General features: G+C 40.3%; 1 protein-coding gene across 2 annotated transcripts in view; it reads left to right on the forward strand.

Annotated features, from left to right (window-relative positions):
- The first annotated feature begins 43 nt into the window (after positions 1 to 43).
- Positions 44 to 18,151, forward strand: part of CRYL1 (crystallin lambda 1) — a 50,568-nt gene continuing 32,460 nt past the window's right edge. For both annotated transcript variants that reach the window (XR_005953491.1, XM_041416080.1), the window contains exons 1-3: positions 44 to 169; positions 2,849 to 2,956; positions 9,602 to 9,728. Coding sequence is in view for 1 of the 2 variants with exons in the window: in XM_041416080.1 (XP_041272014.1) it covers positions 138 to 169; positions 2,849 to 2,956; positions 9,602 to 9,728 (267 nt within the window). In the remaining variant the exon portion in view is untranslated. The remainder of the gene's footprint in view (positions 170 to 2,848; positions 2,957 to 9,601; positions 9,729 to 18,151) is intronic.

An 18,151-nucleotide genomic window follows, 5' to 3' on the forward strand; every position in this document is an offset into this window, starting at 1 on the left:
CGGGGAGGGGGCGGCCGCGGAGCCAATGGGCGGCCGTGACATGGCGGGAGCCGCGGGCGGGGCGTGCCGGGCCCGCACGGGGCAGAGGTGCTCGTCCCGCTGCTCATCCCGCATCTCCCGGCGCGGCGGCCGCAGGCATGGAGCCCTCGCAGGTTACCATTATCGGCAGGTAAAGCCTCTCGTCGCCCGCGGCCGGGGGCAGCGCCCCAGGGAGGAGGTTCCGGCGCGGCGCCTGTAGGACGGCGTGCGAAGGGGCTTGGGCGCGTCTCCCGGCTCAGTCCGGCCTGCGGGGAGGGGGTTTGGGGACTCGGTGCCGGGTACGGTCCTGCCTCAGCTGTCCCCAGTGCTGCAGCTGTCGGATGTGTCAGCGAGGTGCTGGCTCGGGGCAGGCGGTGGGTTTTGCCCAGCCGCGGGGGCCCGCTGCTGCTGGATCTCGGGAAATAGGGGGATGCACCTGCTTGCCTCTACTTGGAGTGCCTTTGTTTAAGCCCCTGACAGCCCTGTGCTACTGTAAAACAAACAGCAAACAAACATCGTTACCGAAGTAAGTCACCCTTTACGTCTGAAAGACTGCTGTCCCTTTTCATTGCAATGCCCTGTGTGTAAGTGCAAGAGGAGTGGAGAAATCCAAGCACAGCTTAACGTCCCGATTGTCAGCTATGTCGGGAAACTCCTAAGTTGGTTTTAGACACTCCTGAAGTAATATTGACTTGCCACAAAAGTCAGCAGTATTTTTGGCTTCTGTGGGAATGCATTGTTTCATCCTCTCATTGAACTGAACCTAAAGTTCTTTACTTGAACAAGAGTCAGGAGGGGAGAGAAAATAGGCGCGGGATAGTAACCATGCCCTGTGCACCACTGTACCTTGGTGCTACAAGTGTGGGCTGGAGCCAACTTTATTAGCAAGACCACTTGAAGCCTCAGGATAGGAGTTTGGGTGCTGCTGTGTGACACTGACCAAACTGGCTCTTACTGCTGGTACTCAGGGAAATTTTGTTCACTGTAGGTGTGTCGGAAGGGTCAGGAGAGCTGTGGCTCCTGTGGCACTACTGCAAGTTTTGGTAGTACGTGTGAAGTTGTGTGAGCGGATTTGGTTGTTAATACTTTATCTATCATTGGGCCCCAAATGACAGTGCTTAAAAGTGTCAGAAAGCACTGTCTTGGGGTGAAATGTGCTAACATCAGGTTGTGATGATGCTGTCATGTACAATGCAGTAATGGTGCAGGCCTGATACCTACCATCAACTTACTTTGTGTGCCCTGCGGTTCAAAAGAAAAACGCCACAATCCTAGGAACCTGTATTAAAGTGGAAGAATTTTCTTTTTGTGCTTTAAGGAAATTTAATTTAAAAGTGCAATTTAGAGAGGTTATGCTACTTTGCAAAAATGCTGGTAGCTCAGATATGCTTATGTCAGGTTGAAGTGATTAAAATGTTTTTATTTTATAAATACTCATTAGGCAGGAGGCTACAGTAGCTAACAAACCTTGACCATGCCTGTTCTGTAAGTTTGTTCTGTTGCTTGCCTCAGAATTTATCAACTCTGGGCTTACTACAGAGAAGTTGTTTATTTTTACTTTTAAATAGTAAGTTTTGAGAGAGACCTCACTGTCTGCTTAACAGCAGTAAATGCAAAACTTCACTTTTTTTGTCCCAGTTATTTCCACTGATTCCTGCTATTTCCTGAAATTTCCTGTTTTGATCCTTTTTTAAAAGACATAGTTAAACTGAAGGCTGAGCATGTTCCTGTTTTTTCTTCCTTCTTTTCTCATCTGCCCTATTACTTTATCTCTGACTTTTGCTCCCCTTTTAATCTTTTATTGATGTCCTAATGGTATTGAATTTTTCAGTTGCCAGACATCACTAAAGTTTAATGCTGCAAATACAGTGATCTTGGAAGTGAGAGGAAATGCATGTAATTGTCAAAACCCCCACTATAATAGTCATGGATGTTGCGTTCTGATCTTGTCTCTGTTATGGATTTTTTTCCTAATTTTTTGTGATTTCAGGTTACTTAAGCTTGTGACACTGTGCCTTGGTGCTTCCATTTGAAAAGACTGCTGCCTGCTACACATCTAATGAAGTTAGAACCTGCATTGCTTTAAGAGAGATAATAAAATTGTCAGTTACTACAGATTTCTTCCATGTGTTGCTCAGAAATATGATTCACCAAAAGATGTAGGCAGACTGTTCCTATGTGTATCCAGCATGATAAAGTGTTTAATCTAAAAATAAAGGTAGTGCTAGAGGTGGCTATGTGGAAAAATTGTATCAAACCCATGCTCAGTTGAGATTTTTTTTCCCCCTTTTCATGTGCTTGTGGTACTTTCTGAATTGCTAAAGACCTGTGACTTCAGTAGCTGGGCCTTGTATTTTCTGATCACCTCTGAAGCAGGATCCTGCACTCTGGCATCAGTGGACTGCTGTCTGTGTTCAGTCTATGAGCTGAATTTATTTATTTATTTATTTATTTATGTATTTATTTTTGATCTCCTTAATGTAAATGCATTAACCAAGTCCAGGTTAAGATTGTGGCTGACAAAAGTGTTGGTGATTGAGTCCAGTATCCCAAAGTACTGGTTCCTCCTATTTGAATTCTGCTCTCCTTTTTCTGTTTTGGGTTTTTTCTTCTCCATTATTTTTGTTCCAGCTTTCAGAGAACCTGCTATACACAGCCAGCAAAGGGTATTTCTCTGTTAGAGAGATTTGTTTCTCATCAGTATGCAACTGGTCTTTTTATCAGATATGAAAGAGTCCAAACTCTGGTTTGATTTTTGCAATGCTTTCAAGATCTCCTTCCCCCTATTAAATGCTGGTTTATTAATTGCCTGATATTTCTTTTTTTCCAGTGGACTCATCGGTCGCAGCTGGGCCATGGTGTTTGCTGCTGGAGGCTTCAAAGTGAAACTTTATGATATTGCACAAGAGCAGCTAACAACTGCACTGGAAAATATTTGGTAGGTAACCTGACTTGAAATAAGCGGGGTTGGAATGAAACTGTGGGATTTTTGTAATTTTGAATGAATAGCCATATCCTGTTATTTCAGGGAGCATAGATTTTAAGTTTTGAAGAAGGCTTTAACTTAGAAGTACAGGTTAAGATCAGATCTGTGCTTCCAAATGTCACTGACACTTCCGAAGAGAAATTTCATTTTTAAGTTATTCAGGATCTTAGGTTTAAATACAATTTTTTAAAAATAATGCTTACCACCATTAGTTATTTATAGGTTAGGTTTAAAATATATGAACGTAAGAATTTTTCCACAGAAAGGCAGTAACGACCCTTTCAGAGTGGAGGTAGGTTAAGATGGGTTGTTGAGGAGCCCTGCTACAATTATTAGCATTTTGTAACTAGTTTTTAAACTCTTAAATTGGTGTTTTTGAGTCCTAGAAAAAGAAGTTGCTAGTGTCATTGCTCAGTTACAGTTGAAGTAGGAAGTGTCTTCAGAAGGTGTGCCAGTTTGAGGGTGTGAACGTGATGTCGCTCACACCATCTGACTCCAGGAGGCCTCCAGCCCTCTTCTGTTGCCCATGGCACTGTGGCTAAATTTAGCCACGTGCTTTTGGTACTACAAGAGCTGCAAGTTCAAGTCTGGCTGCTCCCCTCCCCCAACCTTCAATGCCAACAAGTTCATTATCTATTCAGTCACTCTTAACTGGATTTCTTCCAAGTATTTCTCTAACCTTCCCTTGAACTGATATAAATCCTTCTGTGGCCTCCTTACCAAAGGACTTTGTGTTCTGCACATTTACTGCTCACTGCATGGGGAGCTGCTACGTTGGTTTGTTTTGAACCTGGCTCCTAAATTACTTTGATTGACCCCTAGTTCTTGTGTTAGAAGAACTTGGTCCTGTGCACCCTCTTCTTGCTGGGCCTGAAAATACAGTTTTTATCTGCCTGTGAGTGAGGGTGAAAGTACATTTATAAAGTGGTTCTGTGCACAACCTTATGTTGTTGTATCAGCATTTAATGCTGGACTTCAGATGACTTCACAATTAGCATCAACCCAAATGCATCAGCTCTCCCTTCGTGATGCCTTGGAGTGACATGGTATCAGCTTGTGTGTCAGCTGTATGGGGTGTAAGGTGCACCTGAAAAAAGTTGTGGTGTGTTGCATCCTAATTGCTTTCTGTAACAAGCCTTAAAGCAAACTGGATTGACTTCAGGAACCCCTTGTAGATCAGATCAGTTGTTAGAGTTCAGAAGTTAAGTAGTATGTGATGTCTAGTGAGATCTGCTAAAAAAGGCTTGATAACAGAAGAGTGGGAAAATCCATCTCCTCTTTTTTTTTCTTTCCAGGTAGATGTTAGACCAAACATCTCTGTTGCATCACCTAGGTGACACAAACTTTTTGGGTTTTTTCAGAGTTGCTGTCATAGTGGTAGCCACAATGAGATTCTGGATTATTAGGCGGCAGCTTTGTGGTGTTCATTACTAAAGCCAGTATTTGCCCCATATTTTTTCTTTTTCTAATAGCAGCATGAAGATGTTAGCCTTCCAAGGTTTTCAGCTTGGAAACATGAAGCATAGAATGTCAGGTGTAATAGGATAGAGTGCTATTTAAGTGGGTCTGTACTGTTGTGTGCCTTTGTGTGTTCTCTTGTAGGAATTCACAGAATCACCAAATGGGTCGTGTTGGAAGGGAGTACTGAAGGTCATCTAGTCCAGCCTCCCTGCTCAAGCAGGGTTTTCTAAGTTCCTTGTATCCAGACAGCTTTTCAATAGCTCCAGGAAAGAGACCCTACAATCTTTCCGGGCAAGCTGTTCCAGTGTTTAGTTACCCTCACAGTAAAGGAGCTCTTCCTCTTGTTCAGGTGGAGCTTCCTGTATTCCAGTTTCTGCCTGTTGTATTGCTTGGCACCACTGAGAAGAGCCTGGATCCATTTCTTGACACCCCTCTTTCAGATGCTTATAGACATTGTTGAGGTCCTCTCTGTTGTCTCTTCTCAAGGCTGAACAGGACCAACTCCATCAGCCTTTCCTTATAGGAGAGGAGCAGGATCTCCTCCCTCGACCTGCTGGCACTGCTCTTCCTAATGCACTCCAGGATCCCACTGGCCATCTTGGCTGTGAGGACACTGCTGGCTCATGGACAGCTTGTTGTTCACCAGGACCCCCCAGGTCCTTCTCTGCAGAGCTGCTTTCCAGCAGGTCACCCCCAGCCTGTGCTGGTGCCTGGGGTTATTCCTCTCCATGTGCAGAACTCTGTGTTTTCCTTTGTTGAATTCCAGACAGTTCCTCTGTGCCCATGTCTCCAACCTGTCAAAGTCCTTCTAAAGGGCTGCACAGCCCTCTGGGGTATTGGCCACTCCTCCCAGTTCAATGTCATGGGTGAACTTGCTGAGGAGGCACCTGCCCCTTCATCCAAGTCAACTTCATAAGTTCAAGGCAAGTTCACTTGAGTTCAAGGCAGGATTTGCCTTTTACATAAGATGATCTTAACTTATAATTAACTCGTGTATTTTGGCTATTGGAACACTCCAGTTAAAAAACCTAGTTTCAGGAAAACATAGTTTTTGTGACAAGAATACAAAGCTACACAATTTCTTCAACCACTATTTTAATGATTGTATCTGTCAAGATATGGTCAAACTTCTTTGCACTCATTTCATAGCACACAACCTGCAGTAAATCACAATGATTTACTGGTGTGATACTTCTGTAAGAGTTGGAGCTTGGGCAGGTAATATGTGCTCACAGGAGAACAGCAAGGGAATGTCTGTCTGATAGAGCCAGCTGGTGACTGGTTCTCTGAACTTGATGTAATTTGCTTTCCTTTTTCTCTCCAAATAGCAAATACTTTTAGGGAAGTTTTTAGGCTTAGGGGTTTTGTGGTTTATTTTGTTTTGGTATAGGAACATATTTATTCCACTCTAGTCTGCAGTCCACAAACTTCTGGTGTATGGAGGTGTGACTTATTGGGAAGAAACTGAAGTGTACAGATGACTATTTGTAGTTTCCCTTTTCCAAATAAAACAGGGTTTGAGTAGTAAGCAACACTCACTTCTAAAAGGAGATGATACTTCTTTGATGGCAGAAGTGATACTTAATTATTTTGTGTTGTTGCCTTTTAGTCTGTTGGCCCAGAAGTCATTGCCTTTTATATAATTTCAGAACATCTCAGGGTCTGCTCTAATGAAACAACCTTTTGTTCTGATGAAGAAACAAACTAATGGACACCCTAATACCACACTGGACCTACTGAATACATGCTATAGTAGCCTGCCTTGGGAAATGTAATTTTTCATATCCAGCATGCTTTTTTCTGCATCAGTGTGATTCTGGTTTGAATGCAAGATTGCTAAATTTTGAAATAATGAGAATTAGAAAAACAAGTAGTATCCTATTCCTGAAAGTAGTCCTAAAACATAGGATGCAAAAATGCTTTAGTGCATGCCCCTCTGCCAAAAATAAATTTATGATTCTTGTAATACAGAAACTTTTCTAAGTAGTTACTGTGCTATTGTTTTAAACATAATTATTCTGCTGATAAAGATTGATTAATTACCAGGCTTACTGGCTTAGTCTTCCAGTCTGTCTTATGTATTGCTTTGTTGTGTTGGTACTGTATATATCAAGGGCAAAAAACTAGCTAGGCAAAACTGCTTCACTTGCAGAACTCACTAGAGAACATATTGATAGGCTTTGGAAGGGGATAGATTTCATCTTTACAAAAGTTCTGTCTGACTGTTCTGTCTGACTGAGTTGAAAATACCTCCAAAAGGAAATGTTTTTTTCACTTCATTCCTATGTGGTAGCCAGTGCCCATGGCAGCTGGAACAAATTATTTCAGTAAGGATGATTTGTGTAATTATTAAAATTGTGTTTTGAGAACAGTTACGGTGCTCACATTTGCCTGGTATGTAGAGTAACAGGTTGTCCAAGGAGTCAGTGAAATCTCCTTTCCTGAAAGCTTTCCAGCTTGGTTACACAAAACCTACTTGGTCTGTTCTGTCTCGGGCTAGATATGAGTGATGTTTTGGTTTGTCCTCACCATGCCAACTACCCTCTCATTATCAGACAGTGCTAGATGGTAGTGCTTTGACTGCTGAATATTTCTAGTCTTTGGGCAACAGCAGCTGGCTGAACTTGCCACTATTTGCTGGTTGCAACCGTGTGTGCTGAATACAACTGCTCAGTAGTGGCTGTGGATAAAGGTGGGGCAAATGGGGTGTGAACAAGGTGAGTTAAGTGTTAGCGTTGCTTTCAGGGTCGTTCTGTAAAGATTTTTAGAACAGGATTTGTAACCAGAAGCATCCCAGGCAATTCATGTGATTGGGAGTGTTCCTATAGATTGGATGCCTTATCCTGAAGCAAATACTAGCCCAGTTCCCAAAATAATGGGATGTGGGCAGACAGGTACAACGGTAAAACTCTGGAGATAGATGAAGCATAAGCTCAGAAAGGAAGTAGTATTTTCTTATTGATAAGAATTCTTCATTCTTCAAAGACCTTAGAAGTATTGAGTGAAACTCTGAGCTGCACATACAATACAGCTGCAGAATGAAGCTGTGGATATGGCTGCAATGATTGCAGTCTAGGGTCATCCGAGGGATGATCCCCTAAAAATTTAGGCTGTCTTCCAGCCTAAATTAGAAAGTCATCCAGTAGAGGTCAGTGGTGCACTGCTCTATGTACAAACCTTTGTGTCTTAATGTATGCCAAGTATCAGAGAACACTGGTTTCCCACAGTTCTTCAGCAATCTAATACTCCATGGAAATATAAAGATGGTTTGGTGCTTGAAAGACTAAAATTTGTTTGTGGAAGAAAACAGCCAGAGTGGCAATAACTAGATTGGAAAAGGTTGCAAGAAATTAAAATTTCCCAGGAGAGAAAGCCAAAATTGAAGTAATGCACATATTTCCTACTCGATGTTTTAACTGACTTAAATGCATGGCTAACATGAAGATTGGTTATGTTAAAAAGAATGCTTTTTGTTTAGGAATAAAAAAAAATCAGTCCAGCCTCAAATTCCAAAGATGAAGATGGTAGTTTTGAAGGTTAACTAAGAAATGGTTTTCTGAGTGCACAGTGTATTGTTAGTGGCTTATGACAGAAAAGCAGAAATGTAGAATGGTTATCACTGGCACAGAAGGAAAGATATGAAACAGGAGATGGGTGCTGCAGGCTTGGGGAAGAAAAATAGAAGCTGGATCATTAGTCTATGACTCTAGCTTTTTTGAATCCCTCAATCACCAGTCATGTACTGTAATTTTGGAGAACCTGGGAGGATAAGACAAACGTAGTATTGCAATGAGAGTGAACAAGAACTTCTTGAAAGAAGGAAGTAATTCTGATATGATATTTTCAAATGTAACTTCTGTTTTGTGTTTGTGTTTGGTTTGAGGATTTTTTAAGCATGTGAGCAAGAGTATGCTGGATTTGGTCAAGAGCACCTGGAAAATGAACTTCTAATGAATGGATAGTAAAGACCTTTTGAATTATTCATCTTGCTTCACAAGGTGTGAGGGAGCCAGAAGTTTGGATTCTGTAGCTTAGGGCACCTGTTTCTTTCCAGATGAAGCACTGGCATCTTTAGTGCTAGAAACTTTAAGTGGATGAAGTTTCTGTCCAGCATGCTGTATATTCCCTGTGACCTTGGGAAAGGGAGCTGGAGATCCCTGTTTACTATTCTTTGCCATAAATTGCTTAAGAAGTAGAAGTCTGTGCTTTTCAGCCATCCATTTGCCATGTCCTTAATTAAGTTGGTAGGAAGAATAAAGGACTTTTTCTCCTACTGCTATTCATTAGGTCAATTTCCTCATGTCTTCATGAGGATGAGCAGTTTTTGCTGAATAATAACCAAAGGCTCAGAGGAGTTCTGTCTTGATGAAACTGATGAAAACAACTGATTTAACCATGAAAAAGACTACATCAAAGAGCTTTAGGTTGATTGTGATCAGACAGATTAATCCCACCTAATTTCTGGCCATTGTTCCTCTTAGCAGTTTATAATGGTTTTGAAAAATGGCTTGCTTGTTCTGGATGTTTGAGGGCTTCAAACTGTAGAGACCTTTTCTGAAGAAGTGGCATGTCCAGTCTCAGCCAAGGGTGTGTACTTGAGCATTCATTTCAAGTTTAGTAACTATTTACATTTTTTGACACTTGTTCGGTAGTCATTAAAAAAACCCTCAAAATGTAGTGGCATGGTTTTTATGAAGGACTCTTGCCTGTATCAAATGTATTTATTTATTTCTATACTAGTAAAGAGGTGTCCCTACAGTGAGGCTTTGTAGCAAAAGAGCTGTTTGTAAAACTAGATGAAGTTTATTAAAGGGACCTTGCTTCCCATTAAATATGAGCCAAAAAAAACTCCTGCTGATTGTGCACCAGTTAAAACAAATTTGAAGTGGTGACCATCTTACATCTAGGTGTAGATGTTGGAGCTGTCTGTGCACAAAGAGAAGAAAAACCTTTGATAACATGGGGGAGGAAGGAGAAATGACTGAAATGCGCCTTTATATTTTTGAATAGAGATGTGTGCAGTGGCATGACAAATAGTGTAGTACATGGTTTGTTAAGAAGGTTTTTTTTTTTTTTAAATTGATGGTGGCTGAACAATGATAAAGTGTTTAAATGTGTCTGTGTTGTTTCTGTCAGCAAACAAATGAAAGAGATGGAGAAGTCGGGAGTCCTGAAAGGAGCTTTGAGTGCGGAGCAGCAGCTGGCTCTCATTAGCGTTTGTACAGACCTGAAGGCAGCAGTAGAGGGTGCTACTTTCATTCAGGTAAGCGAAGATTTGCCAAATCCCAGCAAACGGTTCAGAAAGATGATTAAAAGCTATGCTACGCAGTATGTGGGCACTGGAGAGTTCAACATCATGACCCCATAAGGATCTAGTCATGCTTGTTAAAGTTCTTTCTAGCCTGGTATCCTGATGTGGGAGATCATGCCTCTTTGCAGAATTTCTTACACTAATGTCCTTGCAAGTTCATTCTGAGTTATGGGGGGAGAGGCTGGCAGCTAAGCTGAGAGGAAAATGCTGTCCTCCATGTATAATAATAACTGTACCTGTTAAAAAGATGAATGTAAAAAAGGTTGGCAGGAGATTTTTGGCAGACAGATTATCACCCAGAGAATGCCACACATTCTAGAGCTGGGTCTAAAATGTGTGTTTTCCTCTCCAGGTACCTAGTGAAGGCAGGGAGTATGACATATGGGATGACTATTCTGACTGTGAGGTAGTGCTCTAGCTAAACACAGCTAACCCAGAATGCTAGAGTATTAAAACCAGGGTTGATACATAGGTTTGAAATCTGTGCTGCTAAGTAAAATTGGAATGGGGAACAAGCTGAACTGCTGGGACTGATAGCTCGTGGCTACTTAATTATTAATATGCTCACTGGGTTGGACATAGTGCAGAGAATAGGCTAATCTGGGATCATTTCTGGGATAAGGTACGAATGCGTTTTCATTAGAATTGGCATGTTATACCCTGTATGGCTCCCCTGTATTATTCCAGTGTTGTACCCTTAGCTGTCTCTACATGTGTGTGTGCTGCACTCTTGTTTACAACTGACACTGTTTCAGGCTGTAAATTCCCAGTCTGATCAGCAACACAACCCGAATAGCAAACTGAACTGAAAAGAGCACAGGCTTCCAGACCTTTTATTCCTCCCAGTCTGGTGAAGTGAGGAGGACAGAATGGGAGGCAGGGCAAAGCCTCACACTGAGAGAAGTCAAGGTGTGGAGTCAAGGAGTGAAGGTACTCTAGCTTTTTACAGTGGTACACTGTTTTGTGTTCACTCCTTTTCTTCATAGCATGAAACTATGTATTCAGCCCTTACTCTTAAGAGTATCTTACTCTTTCATCACTAATGAGCTCAGAACTTGTTAGTTCGTAGTATTGTCTTCATGCATTTATTGCCTACTGGTGCTGAGTTTAATTTGCAAATTTATAGTCTAATCACTCAGTCTTGTAAAGTCCTTCTGCAAATGCTTGTGGTTGTAATAATGATGGCCAACTTAAATTTTATGAGCTAACTTTCAGGTAATTTATGAATGGATGTAACAAAGGGCACAGCTTTCTGTGAAACAGCATTGGCCAGTCTGTTTCAGTAAGAACTGACTGTTCTTCCTGCCTTGTGCTTATGAAGGCTGTCTTCTCATTTCCAGTATTCTCATAGTTCTTCTTGTTTTCTTTTGCTGTTTCAAGCATTTCTTGCTACCCGGTATATCCATATAGTGTCCTTACTTTCTCCTGTATGCTACCTGTAAGGGTCTGATCCTTCTTAGTGCCAACCTTGTATCTCTTTAGCATTCTGACTTCTATTTTACCATCTGCTTTTGAAGTTGAACCTAGCTGTGATGGAGTTCTTGGCTCTTGTTGCTCTGGCAGGGATGTTGAGTTTTGGTATGCTACTGGTCCCATGAGAGAGGGTCTTTGACAAAATCTTAAGATTTTTGAACAAGGTCTTGCATGCAATGTCATATTAAATCAAGGTTCCACCACTATCAGTTCATTTACAAAATGGGCATTGGGAAAATGTTGCAAAATCAAAGTAATTTTCTCTTCGAAGAAACCTGTGGAACTCATTTGGCCCAACCCATTGCAGGACCAACTTGCATCAACTTGTGTAGTTGAGTTTTGGGTAAGCACTTCTGGTCTCTCTGGGTAACGTGTTACAGTGTTTGATTGCTGTCACTGCAACTTTTCCCTAATATCTAATTGAAGTCTCATCTTGCAACTTCAGTCTCTTGCCTGCTGTCCTACCAGCCTGCACCTCAGAGAACTTGTGTGTTCCTTTCAGGTAGCTGAAGACAGCGGTGTTGTGTTGGTAGTCTCCAAACAGCAACAGTGTACCTGGGGTACCTGCAGCTTTCTGGCACTATTTTATGTTTCCCTGGCCCTCTTGATGTCTCCAAACACATAGTTGTTTAGTATATCAATAAAAAGAAAGGAAACAGCTGCAGTATGCCCATGGATAACAACTCATATGTGTGAAACATGGTTGGCGTTCTTTATCAGCTATCTTTATCAGCTCTCCAAACTATAGCATTAAAGTTTAGTTTTATTCAAAGTCTTAACAAATGCACAATGGAAGCGGGCAGGCAACTTACTTGAAATAGACTTTAATTTTCTCTTGAAGGAGGGTGGTGGAATAGAATGAAACAATCACAGCATTATTTCAGCAGTGAGCAGACTACTTTATGACTGAACCATGTTAAATTTAAGAAATGCTGCTTAGTGCAGCTTTAAATGTGGAAGGACAAAATGTACTAATTGTAACTTATGAGCTCAAGTGTTCTGACTTTTAGTTACTTAAAAAATAAAATATTGGTTGCATTAATCTTAGCCGAATATAGAGGACTCAATTTTCATGCTTAGTGATATAACCTGCTCCTTAGCTTATTTCAAAATTTTCATGAGAACTCCATTTCTTTACCCTGGATTTCAGTTGGTTAAATCTTAACTTCTTTGCAAATCTGGCCTTTGTAGAATAAGTCCACTTAAAGCTTTAAAAAATGTCATGATGTTTGCCTTCCATCAGTAAATCCTTTAGACAATTGCCTTCTAAGTAGTTTTCATAGGACATAACTTAAAAACAGAAGGGATAAAATAGTAAAAAATGGAACTTCCTAAGTTATATCAGTGAAGATACAAATGGGAAAAAGATATAACAGATAATTAGGACTGAGAAGAAAATTTATAACAGTAATGTCTTGAACATTTTAAAAGGTTATATATTTTCTCTCCTGAGCATTTTCATGAAGTAACTTGTCTTGCTTAGTGTGCTTTACATCAACTTCAGAAGGAAATTAGTCCGTGTTTTGCTCTCAACCTGAGTATTCATACAAGTTCACTTCTCAGAACTTTCCTATGCTACTTGGAATAAGTGCATCACCTATAGCATGTAGTAAGTGTTTATATCATTTAAAAGCTTTAATTCTGAAATAACTTTTCCATTAGCTGAAAACTCCATGGACATAAATTAATTGATAAATTAATGAATAAATTAATGGATAATGTTCCTGGTGTGGGACTATCATGGGTGAGTTAAATGATTCTTATTTTTGTACTCTTAGCTTTCCTGCATAAATATATCATTACTTTTGTTTTCTGTCTTTATGTGACTTATTTCTGTCTTTATGTGACATCTTAGTTCTCCTTTGAGTATTAAAACCAGATTTTAGTGGATATGTGTCTAGTTCATAAATAAGATAAATTGAAAGAAGTGCAGCACTTGTATGATCTCTCACCACAACACTAGTAAAACAAAACCAAAGGTTTTCAATTGAACAATTTACTAACTGAACAATAAAGTTTGCTAGCTGTTAGAGGAAGATTAGATGGCTAACTATTGCTAAGATCTTACTCTTGACACCTGAGCTGCTGTGTATTTTGGTGGCTTGTGAGGGCTGTCTGGGCTGGTTGAAGATGAGCACAAAAGGTCACTGAGAGATGATCTCTGAACCCGTCTGTTGTGCTGTGGCATTGAATAGAACAGACTGGGCAAGGGGATGAATTAAGCTTTTAACTTACATCTTGTGTTCTTGAAGTATTTATCCTTTTTACTTGTAAAAGAACTCTGCCTAAAAGCCTTAGAACAATATCTTCATTTCCTGCCCACCCCTTTAAAAAGAGAGGGTGTTCTGCCCCCTCTCTTCTTCCTCCCCATTACACCTGCACAGGCTGTTGAGCTGGTGGAAATAGATTTTCAACCTGGTATCTTTCAGATCTTGCTGGCTCTTTCATCTTTTCCAGTTAGACATATTTTAAAAAACAGTGTTAACAACTTTCAAAAAGTCTGGTGTTGCCTTCAGGGCGCAAAATCAGCATTGACTTCGGAGCTTTGACAACAGGTGTCTTGTGTCTCTGGTCATAAAAGTTAGTTTTTGACTGTCTGTTACCAGTTTCTACTTGCAGCTTTTGTTTGGCTTTCCTGATGTCTTTCAAGAACCTTTTTACTTCTAGGGATGAGGGAATGTCTGCAGACAGTAGGTGAAGATATCTTCAGCTGCCCTGAGCTCATAGGCTGGAAGAACATACCATTTTGGAGACTCTGTTAGTCACAGATCTCTGTGAAAACAAAACTGCTGGCAGGCAGAGTGTGCAAGCATTGCAGTAACATGGCTTCTTCTGAACTGAGCCCTGGACAGACAAACATGGGTCTGTTTGCTCTCAGCTAGGCAAATATAACCTTAGGCCTGGTTTTACTCTACAGAGCTTAAACACTGGCCTAGGGCACCAGAAGTTGTGTTTTGGCTTTTGAGGGAATAGGTTTTATGCATGGGACCTGACCTGCTGTCTTTGTAGAACTTTTGAGAACACTCTTTCTAATTTTAAAGGTTTAAATGATCAGATCTTAAAGACTTGCTGTAAAACATTTTATGAAGTCAGTGTCGGAAACAGCTTGCCAGTGTCACTGCTGTTGAAAGGACTTACATCCTTCCAAATTTTCTCACATTTATTTTCCATCTATTCTGTGCATGTAACAGCTGGTGTCATCTACCATTACAGTCTTGAATATGGTTTTGGTCCTTGTTTCAGGAGGTTGTCATTGCCAAAACTGTCCTCCTGCCTGACAACTAATCTTGCTCTTTGGGATCTCTTCTGGTGCTCCCTGGTCCCTTTTCTGAGGTGGTGTTGTGTTTCCATTGCCTTTCCTAAATCACTTTCCCTATTTTTCAGGGTGGATGAGATCAGGGTTGGGAAAACCAGAGAAAATCTAGTACTTTGAGAGGAGATGTAGGGAGGAGGATGTCAGTCAACTACTTCGAGATCTTACTGCCCTTTCCTGAGGGAGCAAAAAGGATTTTTGTCTGTCACAGCCTGATTCACTTGTCTGTCTTTTGTAAGTTTTGTTGGACATGTGACCATCATGGAAAATGATGGATCTTTTCGTGCCCTGATACTAACAGGAGAAGAAGCAAACTTTTCTTCATTTGCTGTATTTGCTTTAAATGAAAAAACAGCCAAAAAGCCTCTCACAGAAACCCCTCAAACCCCTCCAAATTTGTCTGATTTCAGAATATGTAGTTCTGAAAACTAGTACCTCCACAAATCCTGTTTTTTTCTTCTAAAGGTTGAAAGGACACTTGTAATTCAGTCATTTATTCTGAACAGTATAAAATGGCAGCAATCTGATATTTTTCTTGGTCAGATTCTTTAACAGAGTATATTTATGAAATGTAGCAAAGTACAAAATGTTTCCATCCAAGTGCTGGATTTCACCTCAATGTTATTTACTTGCACAGTATCTTGCAGTCAACAGTCTTTCATGTCACTCAAGAGGTAGTGATTCATGAAGCATCAGATTTCACATTCGTATGAGCTCATATGTTCAAGACAAATAAGAAGTTATCACTCTAGATCTACAGTGATTTATAGCCCTAAATTATTTTTTAAAATTAGGTTAGCATTAAAGTGCTGGTGCCTTTACCTGATCTTTTATGACTGCTTTTACAATAAGTTTCTTTATCTAGTGATGAGACCAAAGGCAGGCAGGATCAGTCTTGTCAACTGTCATGTCAAATATGTGTTAACCTGTTCTTAAAATTCTCTTGTTGTATGATTCCTTCTCTTCCCATGTTCAGCATTTTGCTCCAGTGCATACATAACCCATAGAAAGTCTATACCTGAAGCTCTGGGACATGAAACTTGCATGCCTGTACTTTATTCATATTTTTTATATTTGTGTCACATGGTGATAATGTGGCACTCCCATGCCTAGCAAACAGCCAGTCTGCTTTTCAGTTAAAGGAACTGCTGCCCTTATGACGCCTTCGTGCCCTTGGCTTACAGGGTGGCAGTAGTTAGTAAAACAGTTCAGGTTCAAAATAAAAGTCTAGGTTACCAAGGTGTGTGGCTCGGTTTGGACTAACTAGAGTTGGTTTATACGTAAGGAGGCTTTTGTTGCAAATGATACTTTTGTTAATGATTTGGTTTTTGTTCATGAGCTTGAAACCATCTTGGAGGAACTTGTGTACCCACTTAGTGGAATGAGTATCTGCTGTGGGAAAGGGGCAGACAGGCAGATGAGCTCCTGTCCCCCTCTGTGTATCCCACTGTGTTGGGTTTCTGCCTCACATCCAGTGTTTCAGGGTTTTTGTGGTGGTTTGTTTTGGTTTTTTTTTTCCCCTCCTTCTACCTCACTTTAACTGATCAAAATCCTACCTTGCACTGAAAGGTGTGCAACAGCCTGCGGCCTCCTTCGACATCAGCTGTGTTTGTGTCTCATCCCAAAGCCATGCAGAAGTGTGTGTGCCTCCTACCCAGCTGCTGGCCCTGCCTTTATCCTCAAGGAGGGTAGCAACACTTTACAAAAGGAGACTGAAGTAAATATGATTTCCTATTACCGTCTTTGAAATAATGAATTTTTGTTAGTCACCTTTTCTTAATAATGTCTTGGTATACTGTTAGATGCACATACTGTCCATCTCTAAAGCGCCTCAAAATATGCATCTAAAACTATTTCTGAGGAGAATATGATAGAAAAGTCCAAAATACTTGAAGTCAAGTATTTGCATTTGAAATATGTAATGATTTTGAATTTTGTGAAGTTACCAAACCTATTCAATGTATTAAAAATATATATATTTTTGAGCTAAGTTCTATTGGCTAACAGTTATATCAGAAGCAAAGTTGATACTTCTATTTAATAATTTGTTCTGATATTAAAAATACAGTTTTATGTCTCTGCTTGTTTCACTAGCTGAACTCCCAGCCTCTGCGGTCAAAATGTGACTTTTTTAATTGCCGGTGGTGTAGTTCCCCAGGTTCATCTGTGTGACTCTTGTTTACTGACTGGAGTACACTTTAGTGTCTGACATGGAATACAATAAAAAAAGCATTCAAGTTTTCTGCACAGAAGGTGCATCTTCACTCTTCCAGAATAGAGATACACACCTAAACCCTGCAGGAACAGAACAAACCAGTATATCAACACAAAAGTCTAAACAGAAATTATAATAATTAGGACTGAAATACTAATGATAGTAGTGAATGTTTTAAACACTCTTTTGCTTAAAATGCAATTTGATGTGGATTCAATAAAATGGTGACTGAAACACAGCAATCTATATGCAAGATTAAACAGATAGATGGAATTTTTCTTTGGTAACTTCAGTAACCCCAACTTTGCCAGAGATGTTGGAGGGAACAGAACTGGTTGTCAAATGACAAGGTTTAATTTGTAGAGAGCTTATTCAGCATATGTACTTTTTTCAAAGAAGCTTTTACAAGAATCCTTTATTATATTATTTAGCTACAGTAAAATTATATGGAATAATTGTATTTGACTGTACAGGTGCTATCTATAGATAGTAATTTGAAATCATCTCTTTAATTTCATTGCATTTGCAGGTCTCCTTTTGAGGTATTTTTAATGTCTGTCTTAAACAGCATTTAGGTTATGTGTTATAAAAATCCACAGGCCAAAGCTTTTTGTAGGTTTATATTAATCAGGCATTGTTTTAGAAATAAAACATTCTCAATTGACTTGTTAGATTGAAAGTAAAACAATTATGCCTGTCTTTCCTGTGAAGTTCTTTTCCTAGTGAATTATAATTATAGAAGATAATGGACGTATTTGTAGAAATGTTTTAGGCACCAAGCTTTCAGAAAAGCTCCTTTTCTGAGATGCAGAACTCTTTGTCTCCCAATCCTGTGAAGTTCTTTATATACCCACAAAAAGCTGGATATAATGTGGTTCCTGTTGCAGGAGTGCTGACAGTCTGGGTCCAGCTTGTGGGATAGTTCGGAGCTTTGAAAGCTGCTGCTGTGGCCTCATTCTGTGAGAGGAGAAGGTTTTTGTCACTTGACTCTGGGAATTGTTTTACAGGAGTGCCTTAAAAATGTCAGCTAAATCACAGCACTGACAAGCTGAGGCTTCTTAAAATGCTGTAAGCTTTATACGTGTGTAAACAGAGCAGGGGCTTGTGGCGTGTTTGGAGATCCTCACTTAACTGCAGAAGATGAGGAGGATTCATGTTGCAGTCAAAGTGGTCATGGCTTCTAAACAATTTACCTGCTGCTTAAAACCTTACTGAATTTACTGGAAAAGTGGAAATTGCAGAACTCTAGAAAATAACTTTCTACCTCAGTTGGCAGCTGTGGTATGGCAGTGAAATGCAGCTCTTGGGGGTTAGGTGGTACAAGACAAACGTGAATAGCTGTAGGAGGGCGATAGCTGTGGGAGAGGAATAGGG

This window comes from Onychostruthus taczanowskii, unplaced genomic scaffold (assembly GCF_017590055.1).
Source record: "Onychostruthus taczanowskii isolate IOZ18803 unplaced genomic scaffold, ASM1759005v1 scaffold50, whole genome shotgun sequence".
Taxonomy (NCBI): domain Eukaryota; kingdom Metazoa; phylum Chordata; class Aves; order Passeriformes; family Passeridae; genus Onychostruthus; species Onychostruthus taczanowskii.